The sequence below is a fragment of the Rousettus aegyptiacus genome, unplaced genomic scaffold (assembly GCF_014176215.1).
Source record: "Rousettus aegyptiacus isolate mRouAeg1 unplaced genomic scaffold, mRouAeg1.p scaffold_m13_p_2, whole genome shotgun sequence".
In the NCBI taxonomy this organism is placed as follows: domain Eukaryota; kingdom Metazoa; phylum Chordata; class Mammalia; order Chiroptera; family Pteropodidae; genus Rousettus; species Rousettus aegyptiacus.
Genome location: NW_023416295.1, coordinates 172,330,301 through 172,354,153, shown reverse-complemented (window position 1 = coordinate 172,354,153; position 23,853 = coordinate 172,330,301). Strand labels below are relative to the sequence as shown.

At 47.2% G+C, this 23,853-nt stretch overlaps 2 protein-coding genes and 2 long non-coding RNA genes across 5 annotated transcripts; 3 read left to right on the top strand and 1 right to left on the bottom strand.

Moving 5' to 3' along the window:
• Window positions 1-22: 22 nt before the first annotated feature.
• On the top strand, window positions 23-7,177 carry PHF5A (PHD finger protein 5A). Its single transcript, XM_016135844.2, has 4 exons — window positions 23-133; window positions 548-571; window positions 1,070-1,236; window positions 6,510-7,177. The coding sequence occupies exons 1-4, from the start codon at window positions 82-84 to the stop codon at window positions 6,597-6,599; spliced, it is 333 nt and encodes a 110-aa protein (XP_015991330.1). The 5' UTR covers window positions 23-81; the 3' UTR covers window positions 6,600-7,177.
• On the top strand, window positions 1,243-5,208 carry LOC107505590. The gene is made up of 2 exons (XR_001595748.2): window positions 1,243-4,634; window positions 4,750-5,208. It is a non-coding gene; the product is annotated as an uncharacterized LOC107505590 (long non-coding RNA).
• A 4,647-nt stretch (window positions 7,178-11,824) lies between the features above and the next one.
• On the bottom strand, window positions 11,825-14,805 carry LOC118613804. Its single transcript, XR_004955891.1, has 2 exons — window positions 14,684-14,805; window positions 11,825-12,665 (listed from the first exon to the last, which is right to left on the bottom strand). It is a non-coding gene; the product is annotated as an uncharacterized LOC118613804 (long non-coding RNA).
• Window positions 13,817-23,676, top strand: TOB2 (transducer of ERBB2, 2). 2 transcript variants are annotated; one of them, XM_016135839.2, is made up of 2 exons: window positions 13,817-14,304; window positions 19,798-23,676. In XM_016135839.2, the coding sequence occupies exon 2, from the start codon at window positions 19,888-19,890 to the stop codon at window positions 20,923-20,925; it is 1,038 nt and encodes a 345-aa protein (XP_015991325.2). In that variant the 5' UTR covers window positions 13,817-14,304; window positions 19,798-19,887; the 3' UTR covers window positions 20,926-23,676. The 2 variants fall into 2 exon arrangements, with proteins under 2 accessions (XP_015991325.2, XP_015991326.2); XM_016135840.2 differs by having other exon boundaries at window positions 13,817-14,308.
• The last annotated feature ends 177 nt before the right edge of the window (window positions 23,677-23,853 follow it).

Genomic DNA, 23,853 nt, shown 5'->3' with positions numbered 1-23,853 from the left:
GCGACAAGGAGGCGGGTACAAAGAGGGTTAAAGGTCGGACGGAAGTCTCGAAGCTTCCGGTGGCCCTCTCCAGTGTGAACCATGGCTAAACATCATCCGGACTTGATCTTTTGCCGCAAGCAGGCTGGTGTTGGTGAGCCGGCTTCCATGCCTGCAGCGCTCTGGGTTGGAGTAGTATTAGGAGCTGGGGAGTTGGGGGTTCCCGTCTCTTCTTCGAGCCTTGCTTCGGAGGTGTCACATTTCCCGCCTCACGGCGGCATAGGAGCGCGCGGGTTTGTGGCCTTTGATGAAAAGCGGTGGCGCGCGTGCTGGGAGCGGGAGGCGGGCGGCCGGGTGGGGTCCAGAGAAACTTTGAGATTGCTCAGGACCTGGAAGGAGCTTCAGGAGGATGTGGGTTTGGGAAGTTTATGAGGAAAAGAGAGATAAGATCCCTCAGGGCTTACTGTAGTCCCTGCTTCTGTCCCCATTCCAAGCTCTAGTATGTTTTCCCCCCTCTTCGTCAGAACCTTAATTCTAATTTTCCTCTTTACCGTCTTTGATCTTGCAGCCATCGGAAGACTGTGTGAAAAATGTGAGTGGAGCACGCCCTCCCGAACACCCCACCCCTCACACTCAGTTTCTGTGGAGTCAGCAAACGAGCATTTCCTGTGGTACCACAGAGGGCTTTGAGTCAATGTGCCCGGAAACGCAAACACTGAAGGCCAGACTGCAACCGAAGGCCCCCTGCACGTCCCCACTCCAACTTGCACATTTTTAAACACTGTGTTTAGGTTTTGAGAAAATCTCTAGCCTTGAACAGGAAGTAGCATGACCTGGTCTCCAACACACACATTTTTGCCAGTAATTATATAGACTTATCTACCAAGTGCTGTTGTAAGCTCTTTACATGTTGATTAACTTTGCCTATGTGTTGTGGGGATAGACACTAAGTAAGCCAAGTTTTGTGATGCCAAAGTAGAGGGACCTAAAGTCACATTCAGGAGACTAGTGTGTTTCCCCATAGTAGGAAGAGAGCAGAGGACTTGAGATCCTTGCAAGTGGGCATAACTCCATTCTCTTTTTATCACAGGTGATGGCAAGTGTGTGATCTGTGATTCCTACGTGCGTCCCTGCACCCTGGTGCGCATATGTGATGAGTGTAACTATGGCTCCTATCAGGGGCGCTGTGTGATCTGTGGAGGCCCCGGAGTCTCCGATGCTTATTACTGTAAGGAGTGCACCATCCAGGAGAAGGATGTGAGTGTATTCTAAGCTTTCTATCTGATCTTTTATTTGACAACACTTTGCCGCCCATGGCAAACTCCTGTGGTCTGTGGAGATTACTATGTTCAGCTAGTCACCTAGGTTATAATTTCAAGTTCCGTGAGCTGAACTGGGTGTAGTCCATTATAAGGCAGTTATTTTCTGTCGAGGGCAAAAATGCAAGAGAAGCAAATCTTTGTTAACACCAGCAATTTGGAGAGCCCTCTCTCTATTCCTTTGATGTCTCTCTGATTATTTTTATTCAGAAACAACATCTTGCATTTTGTAAGCCCTAGTACAGTGCATGGTGTGTAACAGCCATTCAGTATTTCTCTTTACTGTCATTAAGGACTTTGGGCAGATGTGACATTTGAATATGAGACAGTTCAGGTTGATTTCAGCTTTAAGTAGCTAATGCCTTTGGTTTGTTACTGTAGAATTCATTGAGTCTGTCTCACGATATTTTTGCCCCCTTGACATTGTGTGGTGGCAGTGGCTAGTGAGTCAGCTCCTGGAACCAAATGCAGGATAGAGGACTTAATTGATCCATACCATGTGAAGGGTGAGTTTTACCATTTTTCTTGGGGCGGAGGGCACAATAAAAGGAAGTGTGATACAGTACCAGTAGGCTAACAGAACGTATCCAGTTACTGAATCTAGGATAACGCAAAAGATACAATTCTTAATAATTCTATGATAGAGAGTAGATAGTTTATAGATGTAGTCTCCCTTATTCTTCACGTTAACTTTGTTAAGTAGGGATTATTATCCCCATTTTACAGTCCCTCACCCAGCTAATAACCGGCAAGCCCAGAGTGTCTGACTAAACCTACTGGTGTCCCCGTTACACCAAGTTGTCCTTTTATAAACCCTTTTGGTAGGATGTGCCGGTGTTGAGGAGAAACATCCCAGTCATCTCAGTGGTCTGTGCGTTTGGATCCTATCTACCCCCCAGTAAGTGGGACAAATCAAGCCAGATAAGACTTTTTTTATACTATTAAGTCTTCTTTTATTTAAGGAGATGAGAAGAGTTGTAGATAAAGTATGAATAACTTCAGTCATTGATCTGAACTTTCTCCTGTCCTAAACTCTGATTTGCATTTTACCTTTGACTGTCAAATCATATCCTGCTTGATCTGATCCACCAGCTGCACTCCTTTAGAGAAGGGACCTTGGTTTATGTCTTGGTATCTCCTTTTCCCCACTTCTTGGTACAGTGCCTGGCATGTAGTGTAAGAATGGTACACATTTGGTGCTGACCCTATACGTCAGCCAGGGGAGCTTTTCCTGCAGAGTGTCTGGTACATAGTATGTGTTCGGTAGTTAATAAGTAGTGAAACCATGGTAAGATGACAGCAGTCAAGAAAAAGTACAGATAATTCTTAAACTTGCTAAAGAGTCCATTAAGGACATTTTCTTGAACTTTGCATAATTGTAGCTAGAGTCCTTATCTGGCATAAGATTGCAACCAAAGAGTACTTAATTAATGTTAATTTCTGTCTGACTCGTCTGCCTTTGGTATGTGACTTGATACCTTTGGATCCTCATGCGTCATTCTGTCTCTGAACATTATTCTAGATGTCACTTCTCCTACTTCACATAATACAAGAATGTTCTAAGGATATTTGAGGAGGCACCTAGCTCAAATTTACTCAGCAATAGTTTCCAAGGAACAAAAGCAGTCCAGTGACATGATCCAGCCTTTCAGCCCGACAGATCATCATACAGATTAAGTGGCTAAGACTTTCCTATGCAGAAACCTTCCCAACCAAAACAGCCCCTGTAATTTTTCTGTTCCTTCAACTTTCATCATTTTTAAGGGCAGTAGACCAAGAAACTAAGTTGGGTGTTCTCTATAGTTTTTCAAAGTTTCAGGAATATTCAGGAGTCTGGGATAATATCTGGGTGCTGCTGCCAGAGGATCAGTTTGTAGTTTTTTATAGTGCAAAATCATTTTGATCCCCTTCAACTCTCGATTCCTTTACTACTTTTGCTTAACCATTTTTCTCAGCTATCCCAACTGGAAAGCAAAAATAGCTAATATTTATAGAGCTCTTGCGGTGTGCCAGGTACTGTGCTGAACATTCTTTTCCAAAAATTCTATATGATAAAGATGAAAGTAAGGTTTAGAGATGTTAAACAACTTGGTTCAAGGTCACATGGGTAATAAGTGGCAGATCTGGGACTAAAACTATCTTACTCAGTGTTTCTCAACATTTTTTTCTATTATTGCCTCCCGCAAGGACCAAGGAGAAAAGTTAAAATTTACATTAAATTAAACTAACAATTTTCTCCCTAACAAGAGGAATTAAACACCAAGGAACAAGATTTTTTTGGGTATGGATGAACTTTAGATCACAGACTACTATAATATTAAAGATGTTTTTATCTCCACTGAGGATGCACAGCCTAACTCAAAACACTTAATTGTAATCACTGTACCACACGGTTGAGGCTGTGCTTGGCTCTCTTGCTATTTCTACCATTCTCTTCTCCCCGTTAAAAATGAACAGCAGAGCAAAAGGTATTTGATAGATGCAAAAGATATTTGATACTTTTCAAAGTTAATTCGCAAATTTATCATTCTCTTTAACTGCCTGAACCATGGGAAGGTTTTGGTTCTTGCCTCTGAAAGCCCTGTTAGAAAAAAACATGAGACCGGAAGTCAGAAAGCCTGTTTGAATCTTGCCTTTGCTAGTAACACGCTGTGTGTGGCTTTGGGGAAATGTCCACAAAAAAGTAGTAGTAATCCCTGTTACCTCATGAATACATTTACTGAGAGCTTAAAGGACTTTAAAAACAAGTTTCAGATAGAAAACCCGATACTACTCCCAGCATTCAGTCTGTTTTTTACATCATTGGTATTCTTTAAACAGTTGCTGAAAGAATGAACATTTCACCTTCAAGTTTCTGTTAATAAAGCAGGGCCTGCCACTGGTACCCGTTCATAATTCTTTGCTACACTTTGTAAGAAACAAAGAGATGGACCCATTTTCAGTAATTGTATTTGTCTGATCTTAAAATTTTGAAATTGCCTTTTTCTGCATTTCAGTTCTATACAGATTTCCCATTGGTATGTTATATTTTGCTACATGAGTAGTGTTAGTTTTCAACTTTTACTTGAAAGTCCTGAGTTTCACTACTGTTAAGAGGGCAATTTTGTAGCTTGCTTTCCTGCCATAGAAATGGACTTGACACACAGCCCTCCTCAAGAAGGAAGCCGAAGGCATGGAGTTTGGTTTCGACAGAAGCCCAGCTTAGGGTTCTCCTGGTGCCGTGTTAGTGGGCATGTTTAATTAGTATAATGGAAACAAGGACTGACAGAGGAGGAAACCTGGCATTCACACAAACGGTTGTTAAAGGAGCTGCTGCCATGAGGCTGACATTTGCAGGTATTTTTAAAATAACTTCTAGCTCAACACCCAAATATTCTCCTGTACCAGCCTCCAAGGTACAGGAGTTTCTGAAGAGTCCTTCCACCTTCCTGTCCATGCTCTCCATTCACAGGCATACCCAACGAAAGCCTTCCAGGTCCAGTACTCACATCCTCACCTCTCATTTTGGGAACAACCATGAGACCTGTGGGAGAGGCATAGAAAATGAAAAACGGGAGGTTGGGCAAGAAAACAGGAAACGTGTGAGTCAGAAAACACTCTAAAAGCCAAAGATCTAATAATCCAATGCATTGGCTGTCTAACTTTTTTTTAAATATGTAGAGTCCTATTTTCAAAAAAATATTTTATACAGAAGTTGTGTGTTTATATCATTATGAGATTGCTGATATTTGTTTTTGGCAATTTCTTAGAACATTAAAAACTAATTATATGCCAGGCACTGTTCTAAATATATTTATTGATTATTAATTCTAGGAGGTAGACTCTGCCATTGTAATAATTTCATATGTGACTACATAGAGACACACAGAGGTTAATAACTTATCAAAATTCAGGTAGCCTAGCTTTCAGAGCCTGCCATCTTAACCTAAACTACTAGTGAGAACATATTGGGGGTGGCACCTCTCAGGACTCTCTAGGGCTCTATATAGTTTGTAAACATTGACCAGTTCCTTTATTTTACAGTTGAGGAATATGCGTCCAGAGAGGAGTGCCTTGCCCACAATCACACAAGTCAGTAAGGTGCCGTAAGCCTAAACAGGCTATCATCATACCACAGGATTTCATAGCATTTCTAAAGGTCTTAGGGCATGTTGTGTTTAATATCAGGCTACCTTGGCCCAGGAAGAGGCAGCTGTTTCCTCATTTGTACCAGGACTTTGAATACAGATTATATGGCTAGAGTTCACCTAGCAAGCCATTGTGAGGGCTGTGCCCACATCCTGGTTCCCTGAGTACGTCAGACTCCACAGATGGTAGTTCTCAGTGTAATACATGGTGTATGTATTACATACAGAAAATGAAATGTTGTGTTGACTGTGTACGTTTTCAAAGATTCTCGTACAGTGTTCATATTAGTCCCTGAGAAGAGAAATCAGCTGAATTAGAAATGAGATATCTTAAAGGTTTGATGAATTCATTCTACGGCCCGACGGCACAGGAAGCAACCTCCTTTGACATGAATGTTAATAAAAATCATCAGACCTGTGAAGATTTTTTCCAGTAGCAACCCCAGTTTTCTCCCCATCATCCCAGATCAACTGATAGAGTCATCTTTTCTGAAGAACACAGCTTCCCAGGGGCTTCACTGAAACCATTCAAGCTCACAAAATGGCCCCACAGCATGTCATTGCAAATCAGAGTATGGACCATCAGCAGCCATCTCTAGCATAGGAACACACTTCCCCTCAAGACCATGTGTCAAATTAAGCAAACTAATAAGGACACATCAAATCCAATATTCTGTGGTATTTAAAATGTAAGGTGCTGTTTTCTAAAGTGTTTAGGTTTTTCCCTTTTCTTGAGATAGTGGAAGAGAGCTAGAGAGCTGATTTGTAGATGATGATTACCATTTCTTACCTTTCACTTGAAGAAAACCCTTAGTACATCTTAAGAGTTTTAGATTCTACCTCAATTATATCATGTTAGCAACAGAAGTGGGCTGAGAATCCAGCATTGTCTGTGCAGGCCACTGGATTGAAGGTAGGCACAGCCTGGCTACATTCTAGGTGTTTAGTAACTTCTTAACAATTGATCAAATAGAATAACTCAACTGGTAGGATGTTGCATGGCTAGACCATTAATCCAAAAGTTCTTTTTATCTTCGATCCCTCTCAATTCATGCCTAAAGATGACAATTTTTCTGTTTTCCAGAGAGATGGTTGCCCAAAGATTGTCAATTTGGGAAGCTCTAAGACAGATCTCTTCTATGAACGCAAAAAATACGGCTTCAAGAAGAGGTGATGGGTGGGTGTGCACGCCCAACCCTCCACCCCCTATCCCCCCGGGCCTCAAGCTGCTGCAGCTGCCAGAAAAGACGCCTACTACTGCCGGCAGAAAGGGAGCGGAGTGCGGACCGGCAACACGAATCCCCCGTGGCACCCTGGCACCTTTCTACCCTCCTCCTGTCACCAGATAATGTGGTAGGAATGGAAAAAAGATTTCTTCACAGAGCATTCAGCAGACCGTGTCACCCCAAAAAAATTATAATTAGTTCATGGTTTTTCTTGAATTAAAGAAGCAAGCGTCTCTTTTCCACATTGATAAGTTCTCTCTACACTAACAGCTTCTAAAATAGGAATAACATTTCAGTCTTTGAGGAGTTGTTTGTGAAGCTACACACAGTGAGAAACGTCTTAACAGCAGCTCTGATGACAGCTGTCCTTGAAGCATCTGCAGTGTGGTAGGGAGCTCTCAGATGCGGGCATTTTAATCTTGTAACACTTACCAGGTAGTGCTGGTTCATGTTATTTTTCTTCTAGGAAATTGGAAACCCTTTCTGTTGTATTTAATAAAGTAGGTGTTTGTTTACTGGTTGTCAATCACCATCCCAATTTATCTCCAGGAATTTGTGATTCAAAATAGAGGTGTTGGGATTCATTGAACACCTTGCCCTCTTGTTTCTACTGGAAGGAATTCACAACCATCCATGCCTTTGATTATAGGGAAACTAAAGTCACTTTTAGGAGCTTACTATTTTTCTCCTTCCTGTCCAACTGTAATTTTGAACTGAAGAGATAGCTTCCAGTAATGGAGAAGGGAATGAGACAAAATGTATTCAAATCAATAAGTCAGGAGAACTGAACTGAATTGCTTTGTTTCATAAAATGCAAATATACTCAAATTTTTTTTTAAAGTAAATGAACAAATTAAGGGCAAATTCAGACATACTTTTACCCTAACTCATCTGTCTGTGCTTTGTGCTTGCCAGAGGTGATAACAGGTTACCCTGAATAGGCACGTAGTAATTTGAGACATCTGGTCAAGTAGGCCTTTTGACCATGAATTTGAAAAAGGTTTTGAGTCCTGAGGACCCAGGGGGCTTGGTTCAGGTCATGTGGAAACTTGGTGGCAAAGACAAGGAAAGAAATGAGAGTCTTCTGACTTCTTGTCAGAGTTTTGTCTTGAATCAACAAAACTCTTATTTGTGATGTGCCAAGTGTCCAAAATTGAATGAAGATAACAACCTCTGCCTTCAGGGATTTAATAAAGGCGCTTGCCAGAAACAGGGAGTTCCAATATAACCCAGAGGATGCACAAAAGAAGGGCCCAGCTGGGGGCATCTCGGGAAGGCGTTGGAAGGTCATGGCCGCAGGGCTAAAGATAATCCTTGAGGCTTCTGCACCTCCTTTCCTGCTACCCCCACTCCCACACTGCAGCCACGGGGGGCTCCTTTCATTTCCCAGCCCACTGCTTTCCTTTCTACCTCAGCGCTTTTTATCTTTTAACCCCTCTCTAATGCTTGGATACTCTTGCTGACTTCTCCTCTTTCAGACTAGCTAAAGATTTCCTCATGGATGCCTCTCCCAACTCCCAATCTAAGTCCCCTTCTACTCCTACGTAGCACCATAAGCATTTTGTTTATAGCATTTGGTAGTTATCAGCTGCGAGGCTGTATTCTATGATGGCAGGAACCAGAAACCAAGAATTTCCTGCCAAGCAGAAAGCAGGTGCTCAGTAGTGAATGAATAATTGAAGTCAAAGAAACCAGATAATAAATTGGGATTTGAAGCATATGTTGGGACTTACAGGCAAATGGAATAGGCTGGGCAGATAAGAGCATGCATTTGTGGCAGAGGCAACAGTCTGAACAGGGTGACGTATTTGGGAGGCGCTCTAAGCAGTTCCGAAGCATCAGGTGAGGGCCATGGTATGTCAAAAGAATTGTAGAGAACATCATTTTCAGATTGGAATTTGTCGCATATTGTATAGTAACTTTATGTGACAAATTTGAAAACCCAATCAGTAACGATTCTATGGTAACTTTAGTTTTAATGTGCAATATGCGTCAAAATGTGTTGCCAAAAAACATTGTTTTTAAAATTTGCTCATTAACCACCCTGGTCCACATAACATCTTACACAAGTGTTTCAAAAGCTGTGCATTAGTTTCAACAAAACACCACATTAACTGTGCTCAGTGTATATGCATGCCTTTAAAAGGTCTTGCAAGGGAACTTAAGACCAATACCCAGTAGGATGTCAAAGGGCATACTCCCTCCACACTGGAAAGCCATGGGGCACATTCAGCCTTATCTCAGTGTGTTCCTCTGAACTCTACTCCTCTGTCACCTAATTTCATAATCTATTATTGGTTTGCTTTATTTCAGAGATCAAGAGAACAATATAATACAACGAATGAGTTGAGAACACCTGAGATAAAGAGTTTTGAATTTAATTATTGTCTTCCTTGGACTTGAGAATTATTTCTTTTCAGTTGCAAAAATGGGGGTAATGATAGTACCAAATTCTGTGGGGAAAACATCGCTTACAAGCTGAATTTTAACCTTCAACAGTATACATATCTGTGAAGAGAATTAGAATAATCATCTGTGTATGGCTCTAAAAAATCAGACTGGTCTTTAAGGTTGCTGGTGTTTTTCCTCCATTGCAGAAATCACTACCTACATAGGTTTAGTTTAAATAATTGAACTCATCACAGCCAGCCTGGGAAAGCAATTCCCTTTCCCGAATATGTTTATTGTTAAGTATTCAGTTCTAGGTTCTAGAAAGGGGTGTCTTGCTTCCAGTTTCTCAAATACAGGGTACACACATAGTAATTTAATCTCCTGCACACGGTCCACTGATTACATTATTCTTGCTCCAAAAAAAAAAAAAGAAAAAAAGTATGAGAACTATGGGCTTTATAATGAGACCTGTATTTGACTTCTGCTCTGTTGACCTTTAGTGAGTCATTTAGCCTCTCTGCTTCTTTTTTTCTTATCTATTAAATAAGGATAACAGTGTCTACCTCTTCGGGTTGTAGGATAAAATTTGACCTTGTAAATGCCTGACCTCACTGGAAGGCTTTACATAAGTAGTACTTTTACAGTGGGTCCCTATTTCATAAACATTTAAGTCCTGTCATTGAATGTCCTCCAAATGGTTCCCTCTCTCCCCCTACCTACAAGGTGTTCCTCTATTCACTTTACTCTTGATGAAGCAGTTGAAGGGACATTCCTTGTACACTCCTTGTCTTGCCTCTTTTCCTTTGTTTGAAATACCCTCCCACCTTCACATCAGCCAGCCAACTTGGTACCTCTTCCTTCTAAGTTCCTGACATCTCATAAATGCTTCCAGATGCACCATACCCCACAATAGTCTCTCACTTGGACTATTTTCATGCCAAGTACATACATGTAACAAGTTTCACGAAACAATATTTACTGTGTGTATTGTACTTTGATATTTTTCATTTTATTTCATTCTGAAGATTCTGCTGAAATCCATTAAACAAAGTGATCTTATGGCCCCACTAATGGATCACGGTCCAGAGTTTAAAAACAATAAACCAGATCATAAGATCCTTGGGCTCCTTTTGCCTCTCCATCCACTACAGGGCATACAACAGACAGCCATTCACTTACTACATTGAGCTGAAAAAAGTGCAAACTCAGAAATCTGGGTGAGTAATAGAATTGATTGAAAAGGAAGGGGTGTAAGAATAGCCCAAACATGATGATAAATGGTTCATGACCCTTGGCCTCCATGTCTGGGAGACAGTAGGGAGAGGTAGGGACCTTAGGGGAACCAGAAATCAGGCCCTATCTTAAAGATGGCTGAACAATTTGCCAGCTTGACTCAGTGTTACCAGATCTTTTGAATTTAGGACAAATAGTGAATTAAGATTTTTATGCAATCTCCCAATTTTTAAATGTTGTCGACTCGTTTAAAAAATATGAATGTGTCAGTCTATGCCAGGGCAATACATCCACCAGATGTGGACCCTGGCCTTCCAGTTAGCAGTTTCTAAATTAAGACAGTTAACTTCCCAGGAAATTAAACTGAACCGACGAAATTTCAGAGAGACTATATGTCACTCTGTTCTGACATGTAGCTCTTTAATAGTAAGCTAAAACATAAAAATGAAAGATCCTTTCCCTTGGTTGGAATTTTCCTGCCTTAAAAAAAAGAGGGTACTCCAAAAAAAAGGACTTTAATTCCCATCTAATTCCAATTAATTCAGTTAATTCAATTTTATCCCTAGTGGCCTCTACCAAGACTAAAATGTTACTTTCTTTGAACACTACAGTTTTAGTGTCGTAGCAAAAGACAGGTTTGTTCACTTAAGTTGTTTACTAGAATTTAATCACATCAGTTGTGATGAATAAACCATATCATTTGTCCTCAATGTCCAATGACTTCTCCAAAGGCAGTTTCTGTCTTAGCTCTTTGCTCCTAAGAAACTACAAAATTTCTCATCCCAGCATGTGTATGTGACAGTGACTCACCCCTGAGAGTTAATTGGGACTAATTATGACCAGCCTGACTTGTCACAACAACAAAACATTTGGCATAACTTGCTTACTCTCAGGGGAGCTGCTCCCACCCTCTCCCCTCAGCACATGCTTACTTCTGAAGCTCACCATTTTAAAAATGTGTGTGCCTTTCATGAATGATTATTCAAAATGGAAAGGGACTCTTGGAATGCTTGAGTAGGAATTCAGCTCACGAGTCCTAACAAGACAAAATTACGTTGGGGAGAGAAAAAAACGCCTTCCTCACTCCATCATAAATGGAGACATCAGCAGTTAAGGAGCGTGATTACCTTTTCTTCTATTTTCCTACTTAGATGCTAACCCTTTACCCAGGACTCCCATTTGCCAAGAAGGATGGGTTTCTCAGTGCTTTTGTGGTGAGGTTGCTGAGGGCTGCCCTGTGTCCAGTACTGCAAGGAAGATTTGAATGAAAGCACGAATACAAAAATTCATCATCCTTGCAGGGATTTGTCTGCCCTCCATCAGCCTGCAAGCAGTGGTAGGAGTCTCAATCCTTTACTCGCTGATACGGATTCCATCCCCCAACCTGAGATATCCTAGAATTTCTTTCAGCTCATTCTCACCTTCCTCATTCTGCCTCGCAAGGTTTTTTATTAGGGAATGCATACAGTACTAAGCAAAGACTATGTAGGATATAATTTGGCCAGAATGGTTACCTTTAAATTTAGTCGAGCAACAACTTGAGCCCGGGTTTACATACACTATCAAGTTTATTCCCCGCGTGATCTACATTTTATGGATGAGAAGGCAGGTTTCACCATGGAAAGAGATGTGTTGCCTTTAAATTACGATAACATGGTTAGGAGTTAGTGGCAGAATTGGGATTCAAACCTAATTATTTCTATGGCTGCCTCTAATAAATTACTACAAATACCAGCAGCCCTTGCAAAGCCCGCTGTGTAAACGCTCCCTTACCCTCCCCAAGGACTGGGCTCCTCGGCTCTTGGCCCCCAACCTTAGTCCTAGCGAGCGGTTGGATCGAAAACCCAATCAGATGCCGCCTCACCCCTCTCCCTGACCAATGGGAAGGCTGTTGCTAACACTGGTTATATTTTTAGCTCTTTAGTGCTCTGGAACCTTGTGGGTCGGCGAGGTCTCTGTCCAGGTGGAACACGCAGGGAAAGATGAGAGAGGAGGGGAAGGGAAGAGGGAGGTGGAGTGGGAGGGAAAAGGGGAGGAGAGGAATGGGCATGGCGGAGGGGGCGTGTATGTGACGCTCTGCCACTCGCTGACGCACAAGGCAAGTAGTCCCTGGAGGTGCCCCAGGGGCTGAAGAGCTCAAAGTGTGGGGGATGGGGACTCTCGGGCTTCGGTTCCCTCCTACATCTCTGTCTCCGTGGATTTTGCCCCCAAGTCCGGCGTTTCTTTGCTGCAGTCGAGGAAAGCGCATTTAAACCCCCAAGCTACCGTTGCTCTCTGCCCTTGCCAAAAAGAGCGATCAAGGGGAAAAAAACGCAAACTGTTCATAGTTGGAAACTTTCTGATCTCGCCACCCCACGTGGGTTTGGCGGCTCCCGTTGCGCTGGAACCGTCTAGAATGAGAATAAAGGTCGGGGTGGGGAGAGAATTAGGAAATGGACGATTACAGGAGAAACACTGAAGAAGAAAGGCAATGCGCAAGCCTGGCCACCTGTCAGTCCAATCAACCAGTGACCTCACTTGGACACAGGCCTCCCTACCCCTAACTCCGCTTCCTATAGTCACAAAGTGGCCGTGAGCCCACATGGCCAGAGCTCGGGCAGAAGGTTAGAGCGCGCGGGCCTAGCGCTCCCCGTCCTGGCGAGCCTCGGTCACAGCCAGGGGACCATCGGGTGAACCCGACGCCCTTGGCACGAGCAGGCGGCACCTCCTCGCAACCCCCGCCGAAGGAAGCTGTTAGTAGAAATGTGACTTCCTGGGGTCCCCTGTGGGGGTCGCCAGCCCAGGAGAGCGAACAGGGGCGTCCGCCGAGGAGCTTGGCCCTACCTCAAGGTACCGGGGAGCAAGTAGAAGGTTAACGTGGGGCTCGGCTCCTGTGTCCGGCCTCTCCCTTGCCTCCCCTTCCTCCCGCTCAGCGTCCCCGAGCCCAAGAGGCGCTCCAAATACTCAGGCCAACACACGTTGATAAAGGTCCAAGACATTTCCAGAGCTCGCTTCGTCCCCAAAGCTTCCCCACCCACGAAGAGTCTGTAACTGGGACGGTGCGAGCGCCGCGGGGATGGATGGACGCCCAGAGCTGGAGGGACTCGCCGAGGTGGCCTGGGGGAACGGTTCGGTGCAGATATAGGGCGGAAGACACAGCGGGGAAGTCCCCTTCCCGCTATGTGCCTTCATCCAACCCACCCAAGGTGAGCAACCAGGTCCCAGCTCAGGCCTCTACCCTCCTGGAGGCTCGCTGTCCACCGAGGGTAACACTTTACACGACGAGCAGATTCTGAATGGTTTGGAGCATCGAGAAAATAACTAAGGGGCGGCTTCGCGCTGGGGAAGACAGGCGGCCTTGCCGACGTTTGAACTGGGATCTGAGTGATGTGAAGGGGCCAACCATGGGAGGGCAACAATGAGGAGGAGGTCGTCGAGTGCCCACCGCGTCCACGCGGTGCCGACCGCCGCGCGAAACGAGGGGTTAAGCCGCCCTCCGGCTCGGAAGTAGTCCCGGCCCGGCTCCGGCCCCGCCCCTGCAGGGCGGAGGGACGCATCACGCAGGGGTGGGGAAGCCGGATCCGTGCGCAGGGTTGCTAAGGGTGAAACTTTTCATTGACTTTGCTCACTTTGGGCCGGGGCGCGGGAAGGTGCGGGTTGTACCCGGAGAGAAGCCAGTGGCTCGGGCGACGCGGGGCTAGAAGGGCAAGACCGCCCGCAGGCTACAGCCCAGACCGTCCTCCGCCCTGCGACACGAGCCACCCTCCGGTCCGCCATCCCCGCGCCGTCGCCGCCGGCCGGCCCGCCCGCCCTTCGTCCCCCGCCGCCGAGCCCGACCTCCAAAAAGCTGAAAGAATTATTATTGAGAGTCATAGCCCATAACCCCTCCAACTCGCCCCACGACCCTTAACGAAGAACAGGACACATCGTCCCGGCCGAGCGACGCCCGGAGAGGAAGGGAGAGTGACCTCCGCCCCGCGCCCAGGACTACCCTTGGAGGGAGAAGCCGCCCCGCGGCCCGCAACTCGCCCCGCCGCCGCGGAGACCCGAGTGAGTGAGTGGGGGGCGTGCGGGCGGAGGGGTGCTGAAACCCAACAGTCTCGCCGTCTTCGCCGACCCCTGCCCCGCTCCCGCTCTTCATTTGCTGGACGCTCCACGTTGCTGCCTCACCCCCGCCCCACGCCTAGCATTTTCCCATCACCTTCCACCTCCTCTTGAGAAACCCCTCTTTCCTCTGTGCTCATCACCCCTTTTCACGCTTGCTCTCATCCTGGGGTACCCCAGGGCCCCCTTCTTTCCCTTTTCCAAGTATGGTCCTCTCCTGGGTGGGGTGCATTGCCTCCCTTGTCTGCCTCCCTCAGTTCTTCATATTCTAGAGACTCGCTAGATTTTTCTTGTCCCCCCCCCTCAAAAAAAAAATATAACTCACCACCATTAAATAAATCAGAGGAAGAAAGGGGATCCAGGCCTTGTTTTTCTGCCGCTTTCCCCGTGTGCGGGTAAGGGGGTTGGTAATAATTAATAGGGTTTATTTCTGTATCAAGGGTGAACAACCCCCACCCTTTGGACCGGTCACTGGTGAACTGTCCTGTGGCCTCTGAGCCAGAATTCACCATTTGGGCTTAAGCTTTTTATCCTCTTTAGTGTTTTCAGGAAAAACTGGGCGGAAAATACGTACCCTTAGAGCAATACCAGTAAGTGGATTCTGATTGAGCCCCGTGAGGTGTCTGGGAGGAAAAGCCCTACTGCTAAGCTCCCTGCCCTCCTGTCCAGTAGTTAGCTGGACTGTGCCCTTGACCAGGAGAGGAGGGGCAGCTGGTAGCCCCCCCCCCCAGAGGAACTGGAACCCCACACAGCAAGCTGCAGGCTTCAAATTGGGGGCCAGCAGAGAGGATTTCTGGCGGAGGAGGTTGCTGCTCAGTATTCTAACCTTTCTTCTCCTTCCTACCCACCCTACCCTGTGAGCGAGTCCTTCATCTTTGCTTTTACAGCAGAAAAACACCCCTATTTCTTTCTTGGGCACCTGCCCCCATCCCCCTCTTAAGCAGAGGGAGAAAGAAGCTTGTGTGGGAGGACGGATTAGGAAGGTTTAACACCCTGCAGAGGAGCTTTGGTGAGGATCTGGTTAGTCTGGTCATAGAACAAGCAAGCCTTGCCGTGGGAGGAGACTCGCAAACAATTTTAAGTGTTAGAAGACGATGTTCAGGTGTCAGATGTACAGGTTTTCCTTTCCTACCCGGGAACCTTTTCCCATTGCCCTCCCCGGGTCTGGTTACTCAGACTTGGATTAGAAGAGGGGTGAGGCTTGGGTTTTGCTGGCGTCTGGCCTGCTGATTGTCGGCCTCTCCGCAACTTAACAGGGAATTTCTTTGGCCGAGAGGACAGGAGAACTAGGTTTAATTCCTGCCTTTCCGTTCCCGGCTGTTAGGGTGCTGGAGCCTAGCCCGCTGGGCATTAAGTGAAAAGACTTCTCCTTTTGAATCCACTGTCCCTAGAGCAACCCCAGCCAGAGACCACCAAGCCCAAGGAATACGGATTAAGCGGCAGGAGTGGGGGTGGGAATGTGACCTTATCAATTCCAGCCCACTGCCTTCACCCAGAAAAAACTCATTTTGAAGCAGGTCCTTAATTCAGCAGTCATGGGAGGCGGTGAAGAGAAAGGGTGGAAAAGTTCAACCTCTCGAGAAGCCGAGACATGGATATGGTGGGGTAATACAATACCGGGAGTAGGCCTTGTGGGTAGAATTTATATAAAATGTGTTACGCGGTGGGCGGAGGGGGGCGTCCTCCACAGTGCGCATGTGCATCGGAAACTTTCTTTGGTCCTTCGACCCTCGTCCAGCTCTCCTTACCAGGCATGCGTAGTTCGCCAGCTGAGCCTTCGCAGAGTACGCAGGGAGGTGTAGTGTGCAGAGAAAGTAGGTCAGTCATTCCAACTCGATCCTGGGGTTTCTGAGGACTACAGTTCCCAGAGTGCATTGCCCGACTTCGCCGCCGGCCTCCCGGCTTATGTTAGGGCTCAGTCAAGGCTCCTGACTTGTGAGAAACCTGGAGTACCCCAAAAAAGGCCCGTTTAGTCTGAAGGAGCCTTGCAGTCAGACTTCAGCTGGCACAGCGCATGTTTGGGGGAGATGGTGTGCGACTGGGTGGGGTGGTACAGTCAGTCGGCACAAGTCCTAGAAGCCTTTCAACCACACCCTCCCGTCTGGGCCTCTGCCTCCGAGACCGGTGGGGCGGGGCTGTCCCTGTCCTGCTGGAGCCGGGTTCTCACTCCCTAAGCACCCAGTTTGCGACACCTACTGGCCTTATCAAAATTGAGGACCCCTCCTCCCTCTTTCCACACTCATTTGAATCTTATAGTGCTTGATTGTAGGGCGATTTGTATGTTAAGGCATGAGGTGCCTGAATATATTTTAATAGGTACTCACGATTTGGGGGCCTGATGGGTTCTTTCGCCATCATCCTTCCTTTTCCCTTTTAAAACATAACTTTTTCTTCTTAAAAACCTTCTTTGCATTTTTGTTAAAAGTTCTCTCTGAAATCTCCATTACCATATCATTGACTACAGCCGCCTTCCCGCCCCCCGCCCCCCCCTCCCCCGGTTTTATCTCTCTTTTAAGGACTTTGAAATACAGATCCTGGAAGGGATCAGAATCCAGGATTAACTTTGTTGCTGGAAGTAAACGAGTAAAGGAGGATAAAATTGACAGAATTTATTCTCGCATTTGCAACTTTTTAATATACTGACAAAAGGTAGACTTTGCTATTGTTGAAAACAGCCTTCCTCTCCCTCGCCCCCGCCTCTTTTTGCCACCTTTTGAAGGGTAGTTATTTCTAAGCTTTCTAATCTTACTACATTCTATGAATATTTTACATATAAGCATTAGAATGTGTGGGAGGCGATGGCCTTAAAAAAACAAACAAACAAACTCATGGAGTGGTCACTTCTATCATTAGTTAAAGACAAGACACCACTGCTTTAATCCTCTGTTCCATAAGCTTCTTGAGGTCAAAATTAGAGCCTGAGCTGATAGAGCAGAAAATCTCACTCTGGTTGTCCGGCATTTTTGTAAGGTTCCACCTCACAGCCATCTGGCCTGGCCTGTTCTCCAATTAAAGAGGCAAAGGTGGCATTATATACTTCCTTATTTGTGCAGCAGCATCACTGAGGTATAAATTGCTGTGCAGCTTTAGTTGCTTATGCTGCAGAAAATGGTTAGTTAGACAGGGCTGATGACAGTGGTTCTATTGTTATTTCGGGGCGGGAAGCTTATTTCCCAATGACTTTGGCCTGCATTTAAAACGCTCCCATTTTGAGGCTGAACTGTTCAGAGGAGGTGAATTTGGAAGGCAATTATGCAGCAAAGTTTGAAGAAGCCTAGAAAGGTGTAGGAGCCCTTGGGTCTGGGTAGGATATCAAGAGGCCATGTGATACCTTGGGAAAAGCATCGTATGTTGTATTCAGGTCTGTTTTGGTTTTCAAAAACACCTTGAAAACACTGTCTTTAACTCCGGACTTATCCTTGGAAACTAGTGCTAGCTTTCTTCACGACTCTCCTCTGTGTTGGACCCCTCTAGCAGACTTCTGTGGCCTTTTTCAAACTTCCATTCTTAAGGGGAGGCCCAAAGTCCTGGTGGCTAGCTTTGTATCTGGTAGTGAACCCAGTCCTCGTAAACAGAAAGCCCCTTATCTTTTCCATTCTTCCTACTTCTCTTTAAACCTAGAAGGACCCTGGAATTGATCTGTGATGACCATGAATAGACATTTGAAGAAATATGGAGATTACGTGTGTGATGGAGGCAAGGATAGAGGGGGGCAGGGGTCTCCTGAATCCTGAGCACCCCTATGGAGAGCTTGGGGGAGGCCATGCTCATGGCACCTTTGTTGACTCCCCACATGACCCCTCTGTCTGCTCAGACTTGAAATGAGGGCGGACCGAGACCTAGCCAGTGTATATGGTGCTCCAGGTTGACCGGTGCATCATCTGATGCTCATCCCAGAGAGCTTCGCTGGAGAACTCAGTCCTAAAAACGCCCCTAGGAGCCATGGCCCTGGCCTGAGAATTACAGAGAAGCGACTTGAGGCAGGTGTTCAGAAAACTCAAGATCCTCGAGCCGAGAATTAGCCCCTAGATACTCTGTGCTGGACCCAGGAGGGATTTTAATCAAATTCCAGCTCCAGGTCTATCACAGGACAGAGGATGCCCTTGATGGATCATGAATCAGTTTTGTCTCTGTGCTGAGCGCAGCAGCACAGTGTCACCCAGGGTCTGGCTAGGATCATGTTCTGGCCCTGATAGTCCCTGAAAGTGGCCTTTGCAGTTCATTTCTCCCACAGCATGGGCCTAGAGTTGTCCTTTTGGAGAAAGTGAGGAGATGAGGATCACTGGCCCTCAGAACCTCACAGATCATCGTCCCGAGACATGAGGCTGGCCCAGAACTCGGGAATAAACCTTTTTGACCTCTGTACGATCTGGCTGTGAGAGAATCCCAAAATAACAATCTGAGTGTTTATCTTGGGCTGCCTCCTCTCCAGGGATTTCCAAACACTTCATAAATCTGATCCGGTGCCGAGAACAGGTGGTCAGACAGGTCCCGGGAGACTGAGTGATGACGGGCTTCCAGCTGGAGGCTGCAGGGTGGTGGAAAATTTCTTCTCTTTGCTCCCCTTGTCACCTATACTCTAGCCAGAAACTACAGAGATTCCCTCAGGCCATGCTAGTGCTACTCTTAAGGCTTTGTTAGCCAACAAGGCCCTCCTTCTCTCGCCTTCTCTAGGCTTCCCTGGGGCAGCCCCTAGTCAGCAGTTCCATTGTTGGCCCAGGCCTCTGGTTGTGACAAGTCTTGACTTTTTCCTCGGGATCATGCTCTTACCTCTAGTCCTGGAGGCTATCTGGGTGGCAGTGCTCATTTCGGGCACACTGTGGTGTTCCTAAATCAGTTCTGCAAACCCCAAGTGAGCCCAAGGAGCGCACAGCCCCCCAGGGAGCCAAGCCCCCCAGGGAGAAGGGAGCAGTGCTACTTCTAGTTCAGTGACCTGTATGCTTTTCCACTGAAGGAGGAAAATAAAGATTTTAACTTTATCTTGGCCTGCAACAGTTTGGGACTAGGATTCCACCGAGATATGCCAGAGACAAGTCAGCAGGAGCCTTCCCTCCTTCAGCTGAATTAAGGGCTCGATTTTGTGTGTGTGTCAGTTGTACAGTGATCTGAATTCTCAAAATACCGGAAACCACAGCATGCCTATTTCTTTAGAATTGCTTAAAAATAATAGCTAATTTTATCAAGTACTACTAAATACCAGGTACAGGGGGAGGCAATCTGCATTCTTGGACTAATGTAATGTTCATGATAGTCTCATGTCGCTGATGAAACTAAGGTTCAGAAAAGGTGACTTGCCAACAGTCACACAATTAAGCTAGTTACTAGTGGAACAGACATGGGACCTTGGGTCTGTGTGATCTGAAGCTGGTGCTTTTCCATCTGTCCTTCGCCACTTGGCTTTCTGCATATCTATTCATGACACCCTCTCTTGTTTCCCAGAGCTGTCTGGAGCCCAAGGCTGCCCACCGTCCATCTCCTGCCCCTGCCCTTGGCTTGCACACGTGCCGATTCTCTGCCTAGGAAAGGACCATGCAGCTGGAGATCAAAGTGGCCCTGAACTTCATCATCTCCTACTTGTACAACAAGCTGCCCCGGCGCCGGGCAGACCTGTTTGGGGAAGAGCTAGAACGGCTCTTGAAAAAGAAATATGAAGGCCACTGGTACCCTGACAAGCCTCTGAAGGGCTCTGGCTTCCGCTGTGTCCACATTGGGGAGATAGTGGACCCCGTGGTGGAGTTGGCCGCCAAGCGGAGTGGCCTGGCGGTGGAGGACGTGCGGGCCAACGTGCCTGAGGAGCTGAGCGTCTGGATTGACCCTTTCGAGGTGTCCTACCAGATCGGTGAGAAGGGGGCTGTGAAAGTGCTGTACCTGGATGACAGTGAGGGCTGTGCTGCCCCGGAGCTGGACAAGGAGATCAAGAGCAGCTTCAACCCTGACGCGCAGGTATTCGTTCCCATCGGCAGCCAGGACAGCTCCCTGTCCAGCTCCCCGTCGCCATCTTTTGGCCAGTCGCCCAGCCCCACCTTCATCCCCCGCTCTGCCCAGCCCATCACCTTTACCACCGCCTCCTTCGCCGCCACCAAGTTTGGCTCCACCAAGATGAAGAAGGGCGGTGGGGCAGCAAGTGGGGGGAGTGTGGCCAGCGGCGGGGCTAGCAGCCAGCAGCCCCCACAGCAGCAGCCTCGCATGGCCCGCTCTCCCACCAACGGCCTGCTGAAGCAGAAGAGCCTCTCTTTGTCTATGCATTCACTGAACTTCATCGCGGCCAACCCGGCCCCGCAGTCCCAGCTCTCGCCCAATGCCAAGGAGTTCGTGTACAGTGGCAGCGGCTCTCCCAGCCTCTTCTTTGATGGGGCCGATGGCCAGGGCGGCAGCACCCCAGGCTCCTTTGGAGGTAGTGGGGCCGGCACCTGCAACAGCAGCAGCTTCGACATGGCCCAGGTATTTGGAGGTGGCGCCAATAGCCTCTTCCTGGAGAAGACGCCCTTCGTGGAAGGCCTCAGCTACAACCTGAACGCCATGCAGTACCCCAGCCAGCCGTTCCAGCCCGTCGTGCTGGCCAACTGACCACCCACCGGCCCGAGGGGCCAGGAGCACCCAAGACCACGGAAAAGAGAAAGGAAAGGAAAGGCCAAAAAAACAGGAAAAGAAAAATTTACAAAAAGATTTCCAATCTTCTCACTCTCACTTCTAGAGAAAAGATCCAGCCAGGCATGGAGTGGGAGGGGCTCCCGAAGCACCCCAGCGTGTTTAACTCAGCCCCTCCGCTGCTTCCCCGCCTGCCTCTGATTTATTTGGTTGGTTTGGGTTTCACTTTTTTTCTTTTTTTTTTTTTACATGTAGTTTTCTATATAACATCTTTAATTAGTGGCTTCCTGTGCTAAGAATGGTCCAGATGTGAATTGCTGCTCCCTGCTCCCTCCCTCCTTCACACCCCTGGTTTAGGATTGGTGTGTCCAAGCTCACAGGGAAGGAAAAGCTGCAGCTGGGGCCCGGCCCTCCCCAGAACAGGGAGAGGCAGTCCCCTGTCACTGCCTCCATCCCCCAGCTATCCTCTCACTCAAAGCCATCCAACCTCAGCAGGCCTTCTTGGGCCCTGCGACCCAAACAGGTCTGACCCTGGGCCCCACCCCCTCTCAGGCTTGGGACACGGGGAGCTGGCTGGCTACTTGACACCCTCCCCCTAGAGCTGATACCCAACTCCAAGGAGGTTGGCACTCTGTCCAATGGAATTCCTTTCATCTCTGTCCTGTGGCTCCATGCCATCATCCTCACCTGGCCCAGACTATTACCATGGTCCTGGAGACCCACCCCGTTGGACACGTGGTCTCTTTCACGCAGCCCCCTTTCCCGGGGCCAGTGCAGGCGTGTGCGTGTGCGCGGTTTGCTGTCCTGTTTTAAAGGGTTCCAGCCATGTGAATCTTCCCCTCTGGATGTGATTCTGGGTAGCAGCAAGTGCTTCTTTACGTGTGAGGTCGGGGAGCGGACCAGGGTGGGTTTCAGTCCTGTGAGGTGGTTCGTGCAGCGGGGTGAGACTGCGGCTGAGCCTGCGACGCTCCCAGGGGACAGCGCTGCAGAAGGAACTGGTTTCCAGACTGCATCTGCACTTTTGTTTTGTTTTTGACCAAAAAAAAAAAAAAAAAAAAAAAAAAGGGTTAGCTGTGAGTGGCTGAGGAAATACCCAGGCTCTGATGCCTAAGAAGTCCCTGGACTCAGAGCATCCTGTTGTGTGACCTAAGCCCAAGGCGGGGGCTGCTCACCTGAGCTCCCTGGGGGCCAGGAGCCCTGGGTCAGTGCCCATAGTGGGCGACCCCAATCCTCCAGCTTGAGACTCTTTGGCCCTTTGGTTGTAGATGTTTTAGTACATTTCTGCCCCTTCCCGCTTGAGAACCTTTTGGTATCTCTTGCCATCCCCTCTCACTGCCCGACCGACCCAACCCCACGGGGCCTTGATGCCGTGAGGAGAGGTCTTCCGGGCAGGCTGGGCTCGGCCACCGCAGCCAGGGTGTTGGCTTATAGGAGAGCACTGGCTCCCCACCTCTGCGGGAAGAGAAGTTGTCTCTCCAGGCCGACCCTAGTGAGCTAGCTTCCATGTCGTGATGCTTCGGCAAGTGGGGCACAGGGCATCAGGGCCCCCATCACCAGAAAGTACCAAAGCCCTTGCCACCCCACCCCGCCCTCTCCAGCTATCCCAGGTGGGCAACTGCTATGGCAGTGGGTCCAGCCCAGACAGACACTGCCAGCCTCCTCTCCCTGCACTGGGCACCAGCTCTACCTCCCCCAGCGGGGCAATGCTCTGACGCCTCAGCCCAGCACCATCTGTTCCCCTAAACTTCTCAGGGGCCAGCCCAGTCTGGGCCACCCTCTCCCTAGCCCTTGGCTCCCACACAGGTGACAGGCCCAGGCAGATTGCTGCTCTCTGGGAAAGGTTGGATGCTGCCTTAGGCCCCCTCCCAGCCCCCCACACACACTCCCACACGCAGGTACCCAGCACCCCCGGTCAGCTTGTTTCTCACCACGTACAGGGAGAGGGGTGACCACCCCTTAGTGTCTTGAAAAGCGTGTATCAGGAGCATGACTCCAGCGCCGGGCTCTTGGGCCCAGTACGGTCTGTCTCGTCTCAAATCTAGGCATTTTTGCTTCAATTTTATTTTTTTTAAGAAAACAAAAACAAAAATCTGCACTAATTTACCTGGTTTCGTAGGAAAACTTTTTTTTTATTTTTTACATTTTTTGGTGTCCGTTTGTATTGAATAATTTGCTACATTTGTAAAATGTAAGAGGTATATATAATATATGTATATTTCTAACGTAAAAATTGTAATTTTTTTCTTTTCAAGATTTTTTCTTAAAAAGAGGAGAGAAAGATATTTTTTCAGGAAAAACAAACTTTAAAATAAAAAAGGAGAATAAAACCTATTTCTCCCCTTTCCCCATCCTCTATTTACCCCCTCTTTCCCAACAAATCAAAAGGTGGATTGTCTTGTAAAGAATGTAAACTTTTAGTCCAGAATGATGTATTTTTCTCAATGCAGTGAGCTATAGATTCTCTAGTTTGACCCTTAAGGATGGGAAGGGGGCATTGAGGCAATGTGGAGAGGGGCTTAGGGGAGCAGGGCAATGAACTTGTTTTCTTTAGTGAAGGAAGAATACAATCAAGCGTTTTGTATTCAGAATGTCGTGCAATATTTTGGAATGGGACATTGGTGTGCTTAGAGATTTAGTTTAAAAACAAAACAAAAAGATTGATCAAATCTGTACAGTTTATATTGTTCCAGATTTTTTTAAGTTTGTATTAAAAGCATGGTATATAATAGCCTTCTGCTTGCTCCCGGTTTGTTTTATTTCTGGGCCCCCTTTTAGGACAGAGAGAGTAGAAGTGACCCAGCCTTTATCACTTCAAGAAACAATTGCTCATCCTCACCTGACCCCTGGAGGGGAATAAGTGTCACAGGCCCCTTCCTACCATCTGTCCCATCAACACAGGTCACCTGG